Genomic DNA, 17,741 nt, shown 5'->3' with positions numbered 1-17,741 from the left:
ACTTCAACAATTTCTCCTCCACTTTGCTTTCAGTTATTAGAAAATCATTAAGTATCCTGCTACAATTTGATAACCTTCTGCCATTTTCAAACCTTAATAATTCCTCATGTGTGAATGTAGATGCAGAATACTCATTCAGTTTGTTTGCTATCTGTGCAGGATCATCAACAGTTGAACCGTCGATGTCAAGTGGACCAATCAGATTCATTCCCTTCCTTTTAGAGTTTATATAAGTAAAGAAATTCTTGCTGTTTTTCTTAGCACCTTTTGCCAAGGATTTCTCGTAATCTGCCTTCGCCTGCCTAACCTACTTTGTCACCTGATTAACAGACTAGCTTATATCTGCCATAGGCTTCTGAGTCGCTTGATAATTTATATGCATCCCATGCATTTTTCTTCTCTATTATGAGTTTCATTAGTTAATTAGATAACCATTTAGGCCTAAACCTTGAACAATATTTCTCAATAGGTATGAAACTTTTAGTAGCTTCCACGATTAATTCCTTGAATGCCTCCCACTTAGAATTTACTGTTGGTAACATCGTACAGAATTTAAAAACTGTCGGAGACCACTGTACTCACCTTTACGGAAGCAAAAACCCTTTCCTTTACCCCTGATGGTAATTAAATCTTTAAGTAAATCCCACATCAGTACACTGTGATCACTGCCACCTAGTGGTTCCTTTATCTGCAAATTCTTAATACACGAATGATCACTGCTGATAACCAGATCAAGAGTATTACTTTCTCTGGTTGCCTCTCGAACATGCTGCTGCAGAAAACAGTCATCCAGTAAATCCACAAAAGTCTGACTAGTGTGTGAGTGACCAACCCACAAATTCCAGTCAATATTTGGGAAGTTAAAATCCCCCATTATAAGACATTCCGATTTACTAGCCCACTATTTCTCTGTACAATTGTTCATTTTACTCATTCGAGTCATTAGGCCTATAACGCACTCCTACTCTTATTTTTGCTTTCACAGTGCTTATGTCACACCAAACTGACTCAACAGTGCATTGTTCATCTATATCAACTGGATGCACTTCTTGTGATTTTATGTTTTTCTTAATTAACAGCATAACACCTCCTCCCTTTCTATCCTGTCTATCCTTTCTGTACACATTGTACTCCCCAAATTCCAGTTCAACATTCCTTATATCTGTACGACACCACATTTCTGCTATCCCAGCAATATCCGCCTTTGATGTCTTGACCAACACTTCAAATTCATCAAATTTATTTACTACTACTTCTAGCGTTGGTATATATGCAAGCATACATTCTACTACTCCTATTTTTAGTTACCCTAACACATCCCATATACCCACCTATTTCAGAATGACTGCCATCCGTCCCTGAAACCCCCAACACCCCACGCTCCAGGTTGCTACTTATTCTAATAGAAGTTGTGCAAGAATCACCTTCACCTCTGCCTACGGCTACTATTAAACTATTAGTCCTTGTATCCCCCCCAAGCTAGCAGTTTTCCGACCCACCTAACACTGCCTCGATAGCATCAGCAAATATTCTTGCACCCTTTCTATTTAAGTGTATCCCATCCCTATAGAAGCAGTCTCTCCTGTTAACGAGTACATTAAAAGTAGATCGTGTTTGGGATCTATATTTTAAAAAAAAAAAAAAAAAAACTTCTTTTATTATTTTACAAATAAATGTATAGTATTTGAAATTGATTGTTCCTTAAATTACTAAAATTTCAGTATAGTAGTCATCACAGTTTCTCACTGTTGCTAAAGCTGAATAAAGCGAGTTACTTTTACTCACTCTGAATGAAACAGAAGTAAAGGTAGCATCCCAAACAGCCTATGCCACTTCAGTAATACCCCGACTTACACGAACTTGGAGTTACGCGGTTCTTGATTTTTTCGTTTGGCAACACTGCCGCCCACTATCTTCAAGGTCGTTTTTCATATGTTATCGATATACGGTGCGACGGCAGAGAGTGAGAGCGAAAGATGAACAAAATTCAACTTTGCTGCTCGTGAGCCGCACACTTTTTTTTTTTTTTTTTATGAGAACCCCAAACACGAGAGGTATTAGAACCTATAGTACTTAGTACCGTGCTTGGGTTGGAGGTTGAGAAGACGAAAGAAGATATTTGTTAACATTGGACTTGAACTTCTGTACATTGTAATTTTCAGGAAATACGAATGAAGGAAGGTTGTTCCAGAAAACGGCAGTTGAATGAATAAATGAGGAAGATGAAAAGTTGGTTCTGTGGGTTTGAAGTTGGACAGTAAATGGATGTCGGCTGGTGGCGGCACGTGTTCGGACTGTTTTGAAAGAGAGAGCGGGAATTACAGAAGCCAATTCAGAAGAACAGTGCCCATGGAAGTATCTGTAGAAGAGGCATGCAGCAGAAACAGTACGTCTATGAGAAAGCGAGTGGAGAGACTCTGTTAGAGATGAATCATTAATTAACCTAACTGCCCTCTTCTGAATGGAATCAAGAAGCCTGAGAGAGGTTTTGGGGGCACCACCCCAGATGTGGGAACAATATTCCATGGCAGGGCGGATTTGCGATTTATACAGAGTGAGCAGCTGTTTGGAAGAAAAGTAACACCGAGAGCGAAAGAGAAAACCAAGTTTTTTAGATGTAGAGGAAGCAGTATTTGTAATATGCTTGTGCCAAGGGAGATTAGAAGTCAGGGTAATCCCCAAAAGAGATATATCATTTTGCCTAGAAATCGGAGTGTCACTAAAGATAAGCATAGGAGCAGAAGAATCCTTTTTTGAGATATAAGACAAGACTGAGTTTTAGAAGGGTTGAAATCAACTAAGTTGTCTTTGCCCACAGGAGAATTATCTGAAGATCGGCATTTAAGGAATTGGCAGCAGATTTTTGAGAAGTTGAAGCTGATTGAGCAGGTCAAGGTTTCTCAAAATGGAAAGTTGAATGCAATGTGCTATCATCGGCAAAACTATGGATAGGATTTCCAGTCAATGGAAGAAGGTCATTGATATACAAGAGGAAAAGAGTAGAGGAAAGAACTGAACCTTGGGGGACACCCATCGGCATTAGTGGAGAAGTTAGAACACAGCAAACCGTCTAGCATCACCCTCAGTGAGCGATCACAGAGAAAACTGGATAACCAATTACTAAAAACAGTTGGCAAACCATAAGATGCAAGCTTGTTTAGAAGACCTTTATGCCAAACACGATCAAAAGCCTTTGAGATGTCAAGAACAACTACTTTTGTTTCACCGAACCTTTCCATTGAATTAGTCCATAAATGGGTAACATAAGCCAGAATATCACCAGTGGATCGACACTGACGGAATCCATACTGGCGATCGTTGATCAGACGGAAGGTTTCTAGGTAGTTTAAGAGTTGGCGGTTAATTGATTTCTCCATTACTTTAGAAAGAGTAGAAGTAATTGCAATGGGATGATAATTGGATGGGAGGGATTTGTCCCCCTTTTTAGGAACTGGCTGGATATGAGCAAATTTCCAAGCAGAAGGAAAAACACCTTTGGAATAAGAAAGTGAAAAAAGGCGGCAAAGAATAGGAGTAAGTTCAGGAGCACAAGTTTTGAGAACAAGTGGAGAAATACCATCAGGACCTGGATCTTTCTTAGCATCAGATTCATCAAAATCCTTCTGATATCCTTTTGACGGAAGACCACAGGAGGCATTGAATGGAGCGTGTTAGGAATGGTGGGAGGTGTTTTACAAAGATCATTAATACATGAGCTGGAAGAAAAATGGGATGCTAGCAGGTCAGCTTTATCCTTTGCTGAAGTGACAACAGAACCATCTGGTTTGGACAGAGGTGGGAGCAGAGATGGGCAAAAGTTGCGGCCAATAGCTTTGGCAAGAGACAAGAATGCTCGGCTACCATTAGGGTAAGAAGCAAGTTTTCTACTCTAAGCCTGTTCAAACTCTAGTTTGGACTGATTAATAACTGCTTTACAATTGTTGCGAGCTTTGGTGTAGGCAGAAAATGAAACTGAAGAATTAGAAACAAGCTAATTACGATATGCAACATTCTTCTCTTGAACAGCCTTAGCACATTTATTGGAAAACCAAGGTTTAGATAAAGGACGAGATTTTAAAGTGGAGTGTGGGATAAAGGATTCCATTCCTGCAAGAATAATTTCACTGACACGATCTGAGCAAACGTTGATATGAGAAGTTTTGAAACAGTAATCAGACCAAGGAAAAGAAGAAAAGAAGTCTCGCAGGTCATCCCATTTTGCATTCTTGTAATGCCAAACAGTACGAGGTTCGGAATAGCCATGAGATAAAGGTTCCATTGGAGAAGAGACGATCACCAAGTTGTGATCTGAAGTGCCTAAAGGACCTCTCACTTCGACCTTGTACTTAGAAGAGTTGTTTGTGAGAAAAAGATCAAGCGTATTGGCTGTAAATGAACAATCTGTGCTAGGTCATTAGTAATTGCAAAAGCCTCAGCATCTCGACCTGCTGGGTCGGTGTGACTAGAAAATGGAAGCCAGCTGGAGTTGTGAACGTTAAAATCACCAAGGAAAATTACCTCACTGTTAGGAAAGTTAAACTGGAGAAAGTCAAGTTGCAAAGAGAGGAAGTCAAAGAGCTCCATGTGATTAGTGGAGTTGGGAGAACGGTGGAGACAACAGATGAATTTGACACAATGAGGTAGAGAGATTTTAAGCCAGAGAAGATCAAAGAGAGGAGATTCCAAATTGCCAAGTCTCTGACAGGGAATATCAGAACGGACATATGCACAAGTACCACCTTTGAGGCGAAAGGAATCATACAGCAAGTAATTTGGACATCTGAGATGAGAAATAGTTGAATCAACTGATAACTGAGATTCAGTCAGAAAAAGTACATGGGGTTTGGAAGACTGCAAGTGGAAATGGACATCGTTGAGATTGGAATTAAGACCACGTATGTTTGTGAAATGGATTAGGAAGTCCTTGAGAGGTTTAGATCTCTTCGCAGATAAGCTATTATTATTTTGACAATTCATGGTGTATTCAATAGTAAGAAAAAGTGGGTGGGACATGCTGTATGAAGTAATGAAATTTTTGGATATGGCGTACATGTGGTAAGAATATACCCAGATCCTTGACATAATGTGGCCTCGACAATGCTCCTCGCATACACACTACTCGGACTCCCTCCAGTCACTATCTGGCAGAGTAGAGGTAGCAAGATTATACACTAGCTGATCCGGAAGCCTCCTAGAGAGTTACCAATAGGTTTGGTCCGGTGTACTATCTAGCGGCCGGCCTGCGAACACCGTTTTAGAGCTTTACCCTCGAAATGTAAGGAATATTGGATCTCGCCACGACAGTCGTCATAACCTCAAAAATCATCAATCATACTGCATGATGGAAGAGATAGGGAAGGGTTGGCCAGAACTTAGCTCTAGAGACTAAACATGGGTTCCACCACTTCAAGCCTCCAATAAGCAAAGTGGTGGTATTTCACCGGTTGATGAGAGTCATCTACCACCTAGTACTGCCTGGTAACATAGAGGGGCGGCGTTCCTCCATGTGGTGTGGATACCACACCTCGACCCCTGCTTACGTTGGTTCACACCTGGGTGGTCACCCACCATGTACTTGTGCATGGAGGTTATACCCAGGATTGCTAACAGTCCCACCATCGTGAAGGTACATATACAAGAATTTTTATTCCAACTGTCATATTTATATGTGTGCATTCGAATTCGTGCTCAACGTTTGTCCGAAATTACATCGTTTTCACGAGAGAAAGGGATCGCGTCATTCGAGCCGTATAGAGTCAGTCCTCGTATAACACGTGTTTATACTACACGAATTCGATCATACACTATTTATAAATACTGTAACGATATCTTATAATATAACACGAACCGAATTGGCTTGCGCACGATTCGCCTTTGTGTTTACAAGAAATGGCAGTCGAACGCAGAATCATCCCAACCAAACGCAAAATGATAGGAATGAAGAGAAGATTCTGAAAATGTATTTGTTTTAGGGGAAACACATTTCACCATAATAATGTAAAAACCAACACAATTCCAGCTATCGGTATGCAATTAGATCGAGTTTACTACCAGTTTATAACAGATTCCACTAGCAGAAACGCAACTGGATTTTTATTGTTTTATGGTAGTAATCCCTAGAAATGTGAGGTGTTAATAGTGTATCTCTGCCTTTATGGTGTTTATTCAGTTTCTACATGCGTGCAGCTTTGTTTATGCGTATCAAGCATGCCTCCTCGTTTTGTAATTGTGCTTTATTCCCTAAAAATGAGTAAAATACTTAAAAGGTGTGAAAAGGAAGCGTACTGAAGACACTGCAGATTCAGAGAGAAAAAGAAAAGCAATTATCGATAAACAGAGGTGGACTGGGTCAAAAATTCTTACCCGGAAAAATTTATAGTGGCCTCATACTATGGTTTATGGCCAAAATCACACAGGCCCACCGGGGTTTCCCGGTAAGGCTTATGGCCAGTCCGCCTCTGTCGATAGAGAAAAAATATGAAATTGTGAAATGCTTTGAGCGAAATTAAAGATCATGTGATATTTCATGTGCTACAGGCCTAAATGAGGCAATGGCGAAAAGCACATGACAATTGCAAACTTGACAGAAGGTATCAGCTCAATTGAAAAGGGCTTAAAAATTTTAGAAAACATAGACTACAACAAAGAACGCGTTATAGCTACAAAGCAAGGAATGAAAAAATTATTAGCTTGCTACGAAGAAATTCTGCGTGAAAAAAAAGAAGTCTCTGTTGTCGTCAGACGAATTTGTTAGATTTTATGAAGCGATCGACATCGAAATAACTTTTAAGTAAGTCATTTATTTTTTTAATACATATTTTGTATTAATATGTATAAAGAACTGCAATTTTATTAATATTTTTCTTCTAAACTAGTGTTTCTGTTAATCCTTGGTCCCAATTAAACAAAATTTATATGCAAAGTTGTACCCCGACTTACGCGAATTCGACTTAAGCGATTTTCGTCGGACCCACCTATCCGGTAACTTCGGGGTATTACTGTATTGTGTAATGATGTGCTTTAAGTGTTATTTTTTGACCAAATTTTTAGAAGTCTTGGGAACAGGTTTTCTACATTAGAAGATATTATTTTGGCATTTTGATTTTATCTACCTTAGCAAATCTGGCTGATCTTGGAATTCTTAAATTGAGGAAGTCTTAATTTTAGCCTTAATGGAATGATTCTTACCAGTCTAAATTCCAGCATTTTTTGCTTCAAGATAGTCCGTGTACATGGTACCTCTTTCCATTCTGGGTATTCTTGACAGATTTGGTTATACAAATTATTTCCATTGCAAAACTGAAACTGCAGAGTTAATTTTTTGTCATATTTTAATCTGCCTCCAACTAGTGCTGCACTACTCATTGATATCATAGTCAGTCTATGATATTCATATTTTATATTCATATGCATTTGATTTTGAACAAATCAAACTTTCATACTAGAAAACATCAAACTTTTGATCTTGTATTTACCACATGGATCTCTTATTAACTTGTTGGATTATATTTATTGACATTTACTTAGCTTTCAAATCACTTGATTGTTTTCTTCCAGAATAGGCAAAATTTGTATTCATAAGATTTCTCATATTTACTAACCTTTTCTACCAAAATTCCTTTATACTCTATTAGCCATTGTTGCTCTTCACCAGTTTTCTTGTCCATTTCTCATCTCATGCCTATTGATTTGGCTTAGTAATAAGAAAGGGAATGTCAATAAAAAAATAATAATAAATAAATAAAAATAGCTTGTACAATATATATCCCTATTATACTCTTCCCAGCACTGCTAGTGGTTATCAATTGGGTTGCCACTTCACTTTCACCAGCATATTTTAGCTTATATAGCATCAGCTGGAAAGGAAAAAAACCCTCATTTCACCCATCCAAATGTTTGTCTATTTCTGCCTTGAATCTATTTAAACTATCAACTTCTACAACGACAGATGGAAGTTTGTTTCAGCAATCAACCACCCACTGGCCAAAGGCAAACTTCCGCACATCTATCCTACAAATGTCTTTCCTCAATTTGATTTATGCGCTCTCAGGTGATTATTCTTAGCAAGAAGAAGAATCCCATCAGCATTGAGCATGCTCAATCCATTAAAGGCCTTATACACCTCAATCAGATTATCTCGCAGGTTTGAGCCCGTGACCACCAGATGCGGAAAGGTCAGGGAATGACCACTGCATATCCCCGGAGTTGCTAATGCTCCTAAAAACCAAATAACAACCACCTTGCAGATGGTTGTTGTTGTTTGCTTTTTAGGCGTATTTTCTAATCACCAGAAAATCATTTACTAAATTTAATCCTTTCTTGGTAAGAGCAACCCTTTGTTCCATTCACTAATCCTGTTGCCCTGAATGTTACTTGTGTTGACAGTAATTTTTCTCTGCCACAAACAGCACACATATTGGCCAAAGGAATTACTACTGAATCCACTGATTTTAAAATTGAAGTCCACATTGATATTCAGGTCTGAAACTTTGCAGCCATGGCATAAATTTTTGCAAGAAATTCACATTTATAACTTATTGTGAACACCTTTCAGTTCACATTATATATAAACAGCAATATTTAAGCTTTGCACTTTATTGAAAATGTCTTGGTTTGGCAGTGGTAACACAGTGGCCACACGTTTCACTGAGCCATTAGAAAGTTATCCAAACAGATTAATCACATATCTCTCAGGTTACTATTAGCATGAAATCTTTAGCAAGCATGACTTCTTTGCAATTTTAATTTTCTTCTTTATGTTAAATCTTCCATAAATGTTGTCTGTAAACTACCTTACTGTCCCTTTATACAAGGGATAGTAAGGTAGTTCATTTTGAGTACTGTATACAGGTCTGGAGGCCTCACTGTAAGAAGGATGTAGATCTGCTGGAACAGGTGCAGAGATGGACAATCAGATTGGTGAAGAAAACGAAAGAGTGTTCTTACCTAGAAAGGCTTCATTTCTGCAAATTGCAACATCCCGGAGACTAGGCACCTGCTGGGTGATCTGATTGAGGTGTCAAACGCCGTGAATGTGTTGAGTAAGCTGAATGTTGTTAATGGTATTCTTCTTGCTGAGGGGCATAAATTTAAGTTGAAGGATAGTTGCAGGATGGATGTGTGGAAGTTTACCTTCAACCAGCAGGTGGTTGATTGTTGAATAGGCTGCCATCTGTTGTTGCAGAAGTGGATGGGTTGAATAAATACAAGGAACTAGACAAATTCTTGGAGGCTATGGATGAGTGAAGTTTTGTTTTTTTTTTTTTTATTTTTGCTGATGCTATATAAGCTTGCTTTCTTGTATCATTTACCACTACTACTATATAACAGATATTCTTGATTTTTTACCCTTTAGATCTACATTTTTCATCTATGGGAGTATGTAGGTAGATCTTTAATTTTTTTGTTAGTCTCAAACAGGGCATTGTTCACTTTTCACAGTTCCTTATATTTTTCACCTGTGTTTGCAATTTATTGTATAGACAACATAATAGGGGGAGCACAAAAATAGTTTTGAAAATTGGAAATGACTCAGTTGTCCAATTTGGCTTACAAATGCTAAAATTAAAGAATTGCTATTAAATGTAAAATCCATGTCTAGAAGTTGAAGCAAAAAAGTGTTTTATATTATCTCAATTCTGATTTGCTTTTTACAATGATTTTCTTCTAGTGTTGGTCATTTTTTTTTTTTTTTTTTTTTTAATAAATGAGATGAGTTAATATTTTATAGCAGTTATGTACATAATTTTCATATGAAGAGTTTTTTCCAAAAAAAAAAGTCAATGAAATGTGCAACTTCATTTAATTGCTTTGTTGCAGCCAGTGTACCAGTTCAACTCACAGACAGCTTGCTTTTTGTAGCAGCATATAGACTTCATCTTGCATTGTGCACAAAAGTGGCTGAATACTTTACCTTAGGACTACTTCTAATTAGTGTCCTTAACCTCATATAACAAAGGATAATTAGTAGGAGTACTGTTAGAAACTAATTATATAATGCCGATTAAATGAACCCAACGAAATATATCAAGAAATTAACTGGTATGCTCTCATGGAATGTGTTGTTACACAGGCATTTCAGTCATGATGAGAGAGACCCTGATTTGAATAATTGAGTGCTGTGAGCAATTACGTACTGCTAATTTTTATTTAAAAATTAGCAGTACATTTGGCTTACAGCTAAAATTAAAGAATTGCTATTAAATGTAAAATTCAAGTCCAGATGTTGAAAAAGGAAGTGGGATGAATCAGATTGGCCCACTTGATATCGATGGTTCAACTGTTGATGGTCATCCTCAGGTAGCTAACAAACTGAATGAGTGTTTTGCATCTACACTTACACATGAAGAGTTATTCAAGCAGGGGAATACCAGAGGTGTATTAAACTAAGGTAGTGAGTTAAATGATTTTTTAAAACCTGAGAGAAAAGTGGAGGTGAAATTGTTGAAGATAAACATAAAAAAGCACCTGCAGTGGATAGGATAAATGATTTTTTAAAAACTGAGAGAAAAGTGGAGGAGAAATTGTTGAAGATAAACATAAAAAAGCACCTGCGGTGGATAGGATCTATCCAGTTATATTAATGGAGGCAGCAAAGGAAGTTAGCAAACCCTTAGGCATAATTATAAGAGCTACCTTGGACTCAGGGGAGGTACCCATGCACTGGAGATGTGAAAATGTATCTCCAATTCACAAAGGGAGATCAAACAGTCACGTGAGTACTTACAGGCCTGTTAGTTTGACATTCTGTTCCAGGGAAAATAATGGAGTCACTGGTTAAAGAAGCATTGCATGATCATCTAGACAAGACAGCACTAATAATCCAGACTCAGTGTGGGTTTTTTAAGGGGAAGTCTTGTCTGGTCAATTTGATTGGATACTATGATGTGGTCACAAAGGAACTGGATGAAATAAAATAATTTTGATATCATAGACTTGGATCTTAGGAGAGCTTTTGATACTGTTGCTCATAGAAGACTACTGTACAAATTGGAGCAATATGGCATTAAGGACAAAATGCTGCTATGGTTGAGTGGGAGAAGACAGAGTGGTAATCACTGCAAACTCCCCTCGACGTGGGCACCTGTACGTGGTGAGGGGACCTCCCAGTGACACTGCTGGACTTCTAGACTAGCATCACCTAGGACACAGCCTAGGTTCCAGGCTAACATCAATGGAATCCGGCATGTTTGCTGCGCGCTGCGACCCGTGGAAATTCGGAAAGGGGGATCCTGGTGGTTGAGGGGCCCATTCAATACACCACTTTGGCCCCTGCTTCAACAAGACGGGTGGTCCTGGAAGGCTCGGCTAGGATCAATCGGCTAGTAGGCTCGCCTGCGAGGGTCAACCGTGTCAATGCCACGCCCCTACCCTCATGGTCCGAGGGACAGGATTCAGGCTGGCGGCGGTGCGGGTATGGTGTCTGGGTAGCCCTGGCATTCCACTCCCGAGCGCATTTATTGCATGCCGGGTAGTGGGCGTCCCTTTGGGCTTCGTGGTGGGTGGGGAGCCCGGGCACTGAACCACTTAAAATTTACATGAATCATGATAAACTTACTTCCTCAGGGGCCCCCAACCCAGTCCCTATCTGCAAACAGAGACGAAGACACAGATAGTATTATTAGTACAAAGAGGCAGCGAACTGAAATACCATCAGGGCCTGTTCCAAGGTTCCTAATCATACACTCCACCGGTGAAAAACCAATTGGTAAAATGTAACCCTTTTTTACACAAAAAGGGTTAGATGGGATAGCAGGTTCACCCAAATCAGTTAAGAGGCTCCGTTCTGGAGACCTTTTAATTGAAACTAAAACTGACAGGCAGTCTGAGCAGCTACTCCGAACAACATCAATCGGAGGAGTACCCATAACAGTGACACCACATAGAACACCACATTTAATCGCCTGAAATCTGAGGCAATCAAATTATACGTTAACCGTGAGCTGGCTAAAGGAAAAATTCCATACAAGAAAGTGAACCCTCATTTTCCTTTACAACTTGATCCTGAATTGTGGCTCGATTTCGTCACAAGATTTAACCGTAATCCTATGCCAAACTCAGATCTAGCTCTACTAACAGAGCCCATCCAGCAAGAAGTGTTGAACAACATTCAGATTACAAAACAACAGCTGATCGTATCCATCAATTCTCTACCTGCCTCGTCAACCACCGGTGATGATGGAGTTCTCCAATTCATGCTCAAATGCCTAAGTCCGTACATTATTCAGCCACTTTTAATAATCTTCAACCAGTTACTCTCGAACAAAATTTTCCCACAGCAGTGGAAAAACTATCTCATCAAACCTTTAGCCAAAGTTCAGTCGCCATCGAAACCTAAACACTTCCGACCCATCTCCAACTCCTCCAGCCTGCTGAAGCTCCTGGAGAAGGCCTTACTCCCCATCCTCACTAAGCAGATCTTGCAAAGTAATCCAGCCCAAATTCACTACTCCCTTCCAAACAGATCAACGATCACCAATCTGCTAGCCACCACGAATACTATCTTGTCAGCATTGCAGAATAGGCAGGAACTAGCTGTGACTTACTTAGACATTGAGGCCGCATTTGATGCCGTCCAAGTAAACCAACTTCTCACTCTCCTGGAATGCCACTTCCAGATCACAGGGAACATATTATGCTTTCTCTCCTCTCTTCTGAATAACAGAGTTATAAAGCTTCATACAGGAGATCGCACCGTTACTAGATCCGTCACCGCAGGAGTCCCACAAGAAGGGGTCCTTTCGGGCCTTCTGTTTTCATCCATTATCTTCCCACTGGTTGCACATTCTCGATGTCTACTGAGCTATGCGGACGATATCAAGATACTCACTCCCATCATCCCCGGTCAAGACCTAGATCTGGTAAAAGTGGAAATTAACAACACTCTCACCACAGTGACATCTTACCTCTGCCAGTTTGGGCTCAAGATCAATCCTGCTAAATCCGAATTTATAGTGTATTCATTGAAGCAAACTCCTACTTCTCTCCAGCCTTTGGTCGGCAACACCCTCATCCCAATTGTGTCCAGCCATCGTGATCTGGGCGTTGTATTCGACCCAAAACTTCGATTCAACGCCCACATGGACATGCTCCTCACATGTGCTTCAAGACTCCGGTGGATAGCAAAACAACATCTCCTTCATATCACAGATAAAAAGATAACCGTGAGGTACATAAGAACAGTTATCTTTCCACCTTTACTCTATGCTGCTGAAATTTGGGCATCAGCGGCACCGTCAATAAACAAACCACTCTTTGCCACAGAATTCTGGCTCCTAAAGTGGGCCAACAGGAAGCACAACCTTCCAGCTCTGATTCGTACCACGCAGCTTGCCAACTCTCTCGGAATTCCACGGCTTCCCACCTTAGTCGACGACCAACACCTCCTAGCAACAATCAAGATGATAACAGGCATAATGGCAACACCTTCATTCTGGGATACCTGTGGCTGGAGGATCCCCCACCTGCTGCCCTTAGGGCCAATCCCGAGCTCTACTCGCATTCAGCACGACTCCATCTCTCGGACAGGTTCCTTCCTCAGCAGATGCTCAAACAAACCCAGGCACTTGACACCGACCTGAACAAATTCGCTGCTGACCGCACTTACCGGAAAAAAATTATGACAAGTAGGACTAATCAGCAATGACTGATGTATACCTTGCATCTGTTCCTGTCTGATTGAGCTGGTGCTCTTATCTCAATGTTAAGCCAGCTCAATCAGATTTAACTCTCGTAAGGAGTTCTCTCCTTTGTATTATAATATGTTTTCTTTGTAAAATTACCTTTTTGTAAATAATTGTTTAATTTTCCCGGAAGTTTGGGAAACTGTAAGCCCCTGGCTTTATAGCCGTGAAGGGTAATAAAGATTATCTCTCTCTCTCTCTCTCTCTCTCTCTCACTTAATTCATCGAGAGGGGTCATTTCAGAATGGGACCTTCTCGACGTAACCAAGGAGGAAATCTGCTTGGAGTTGAAACCACAGGGAGTTAAGAGAATTGAAACCACAGGCTGTGAAGAGAATTAGTGCTCGTAGGGATGGGAAACTCGTTAAAACCAGAAACATTATCCTGACTTTTAATTGACCTAAGTCTCCTGATGAGTTTAAAGCTAGCTACATCAACTGTCCAGTGCGTCCATATGTTCCAAACCCTTTACGGTGTTTTAAATGCCAGAAATATGGACATTCTCAAATGGCCTGCCGTGGAGTCCTTGCATGTGCTCGATGTGGTGCAAAGGACCACGAAACAACAGCATGTTCGGCCACAAAACCCACCTGCATTAACTGTGAGGGAGAACATCCAGCCTATTCACGACCATGCCAGAGATGGAAAGAAGAAAAAGAAATTCAGTGGCTGAAGGCAGAGCTAAACATACTGTACCAGGAGGCAAGGAAAGCGGTGAAACCTCTCAACATCAACAAACCTACCTACACCCAGAAGGTAGCAGGGAGGTGTTCCATTGGAACTCAGACGGACATGTCCATCCCTCCAAAAGAATCATTTACTCCCACTGCACGTTATCTCTTAAGCTCCCAAAAACCTGCGCAGAAGGACCAATCAGCTGCCACTCCTATATCAGTACCTCCTAATGCTCCACAAGTAACAAAAGCAATTGCAAAAGAAAAGAATAAGAAATGTGAAGTACCACCTAGTACCCAAGAAAACATGGATGTCGAGCAGAAGGAGGTACAAGAAGACTCAGTTTTGGAGCTCTTTGCTGAGGAGGAAATGGACACAGGAGAGCGTCCATACTTCCCCAGGAAGGATAAAGCCAAAACTGAAAAAGGTAAGCCCTCAGCACCTCGGAAGTTGCCTGATGGATCCATCAAGCCAAAATAATGGCTAAATTCCTACAGTGGAACTGTCGTGGATTCCGGCAAAATACTGATGACATCAAGGCACTCCTGCAAAGCACAAACCAGCTTGCTTTTGCATACAGGAGACTTATTTAAAGGCAAATGATGACCCCACCATGCATAACAGGTGCCTCCGTAGCCAGGTGGGAAGGAGCAGCAGTGCATAGCACACGCTTCTTGATTAGACCGGGGTTCAAGCCCGTCACCACCAAATACGGAGGATGCGGAAAGGTCAGGGAATGACCACCGCATATCCCGGAGCAATATGGCCTTAGTTGCTAATGCTCCTAAAAAAAAAAAAAAACTAAAACTAAAAAACCATGCATAACATTACCATCATTCATAAGGATAGAATTGTGGATGGTCCTGCTCACGGAGGAGTCGCAATCCTCATCAGCAACCAGATCCCATTTCAGCCATTGCAGCTTACAACTAGCATTGAGGCTATAGCAATTCGCCTTACAGTGGGGTTCTTATTAACTGTCTGCTCTATTTGCACCTGGGATTGACATCCCCCAGAAAGGCCTTGATGATCTTATCATGCAGTTGCCTTCCCCTTGTTTAATTCTTGGGGATTTCAATGGACATAATACTCTGTGGGGTAGTGCTAACATCAATGGAAGGGGATGAGTCATAGAGCATATGCTCTCCTTCCTTCACTTACTTGGGAGGTAGAAGAAAATCCATATGGAAGTGACCACTTCCCCGTGATAACCACCCTAACTAGTGGTAGACCATGTTTGCAATTTAGTTTACCGCAGTGGAAGATTGATCAGGCTGACTGGAATGCCTTTCAACATCTGGCAAACCTTGACATCGCTACAGTCAGTCAGGAGCCAATCAATGAAGCAGTCATTTATGTCACAGAAACGATTGTCCAAGCAGCTGCAATTGCAATCCAAAAATCATCCAGCCAGTTCCCACTATTTCCCAAACATTGGTGGAATTCAGAATGCACGGCAGCAAAAAAAGCACAAAACAAAGCCTGGGGGATATTGCGCCGATATCCCACGACTGAAAATTTAATATCATTCAAACGTGCATGTGCAAAAGCACGTTATGTATGAAATCTTGGATTCGTTTTACATCTTCCATAACTCAGGCTGCTAGCTCAAAAGTAGTCTGGGATAAGATCCGGAAAATGAAGGGAAAATATTCACCATGCCCTTCAGTGATCCTCGAGCACAACGGATGTCCAATTGCAGATCGAACTGCAGTTGCAAATAGTCTAGGAGATTTGCAAAAATCTCTGCAATAACATCTTTTCCCGCGGAGTTTTTGGCTCTGAAAAAGAAAGTTGAGAAAAACCCACTGAACTTCTCTTCAAAAGGGCTTGAATCGTATAACAAGCCCTTTTTTACAGGAAGAGGTAAATGCAGCACTTTTGCAGTTTACAGTTTAATCAATTCTATGCCATTTCAGGTGGCATAACTAAAAACGGCCTATAACAATTTGTTAGCAAGTTATTGCACTAGATGTTAGGTAACATAAGCTTGACAACTGCACAAAAATAAATTGAACTTTTTTCCACGGAAACTTAGTGCACTCTTCCCTTCTATTTTGTACTCATTTCATATTCCAGTGATTACCTTTACCCAATATAATAAACTTTTTTATCTTTTAAATTGTATTAAAATTTGCCCATAAATAACATGACTGGAAACCACACATTAAGATCATAATTTTATTTATTGTTAAAACTAAAAAATAACACATTTGTGCAACTTAATGTCACTATTCTATAACTATATATAAAGGTATACAAACATATAAAGGCCCCACAAAAATCATAGCCTGCTGCTAAGGTTCCTTTAATTGGTTTCAAACAATCCTCTGAGCAGTAATCTGATTTACATAGACAGTGAGTACACAGTAGATGTGTAAATGTGCCAGGCAAATGTCTTTTCCCCAATATCTGCATTTTTCTTTATATTCCATAATGTATATTTCCTAACTGTTTTTCTCCCTATAAGCTTTTCTGAAAGACTTCAAAAATAAATTCTGATTACTCCAGGACTTTTCAATATTTTATCTTGAATGTTAGGGATTCTTTTTTTAATACATAATACAGTGAGTTTGAACAAAATAGATTTGTTTAGACTATTTTAAAACAAAAATCTATTTTTGTTTTAAAATAGATTTGTAAATTTTTGTATTAATGGAAATGTTATGTAAAAAAAAAAAAATTAATAAGAAGATGGGACCCGTACTAAATACTTGTTTTTTTTCCCAAATCAGGGTTGTTCAGAAGAATCTTGTTTTTGTTGTTGGATTACCTTCTCGGCTAGCTGATCCAGAACTACTTAAAAAGCATGATTATTTTGGAAAATATGGTAAACTCCATAAAGTTGTAGTCAATCAAAGCACATCTTATGCAGGATCTCAGGTACCTTTTGTGCTCACTGCAGTGTGTGCGTGTGTGTGTGTGTGTGTGTGTGTGTGTGTGTGCGTGCATGCGCGCGCGCATACCAGCACTATGCTAGTTGAAATGGCTCTTTCAGGAACCTTCACTTGTTATAAAAGCCTTTATGGTGAAAACAAAGCAACTTGTCAACTTCCTGTCACTAAATTGATGAAAGGAAGTTGACAAGTTGCCTTGTTTTCAGATACATATCTAATAAACTGATTAAACCCAATCAGTTTATTAAATATATATATATATACAGGGTAGGCCATTAGAATTGCATGTTTTTTGGGAAATTATTTTTAAAAGATGAGACGTAAATTGAGAATCTTTATTTAAAAAAATAACGTTACTAAATGCAGTTTAATATTTGAATATTAAGTTTTAAAAATGACATGCTCCAAATGATTTCCAGCACAGTCAATATATTGTTGCAGTCTGCACATAAAATTGTGCATAACTCGCGGTAACAAATTTATTCTT

The 17,741-nt window shown here is 39.7% G+C and overlaps 1 protein-coding gene across 4 annotated transcripts in view; it reads left to right on the top strand.

Annotated features, from left to right (window-relative positions):
- LOC150075706 (CCR4-NOT transcription complex subunit 4-like) overlaps positions 1-17,741 on the top strand; it is a 494,519-nt gene that overhangs the window by 177,951 nt on the left and 298,827 nt on the right. For all 4 annotated transcript variants that reach the window (XM_090388673.1, XM_090388675.1, XM_090388674.1 and 1 more), the window contains exon 7: positions 17,093-17,240. In XM_090388673.1, the coding sequence (XP_090244799.1) occupies positions 17,093-17,240 (148 nt within the window). The remainder of the gene's footprint in view (positions 1-17,092; positions 17,241-17,741) is intronic.

Source organism: Mastigoproctus giganteus, chromosome 14, assembly GCF_048544385.1.
Source record: "Mastigoproctus giganteus isolate SK-2022 chromosome 14, ASM4854438v1, whole genome shotgun sequence".
In the NCBI taxonomy this organism is placed as follows: domain Eukaryota; kingdom Metazoa; phylum Arthropoda; class Arachnida; order Uropygi; family Thelyphonidae; genus Mastigoproctus; species Mastigoproctus giganteus.
The sequence above is the reverse complement of the archived record's forward strand: the minus strand, read 5'-3'. Positions and strand labels throughout refer to the sequence as shown.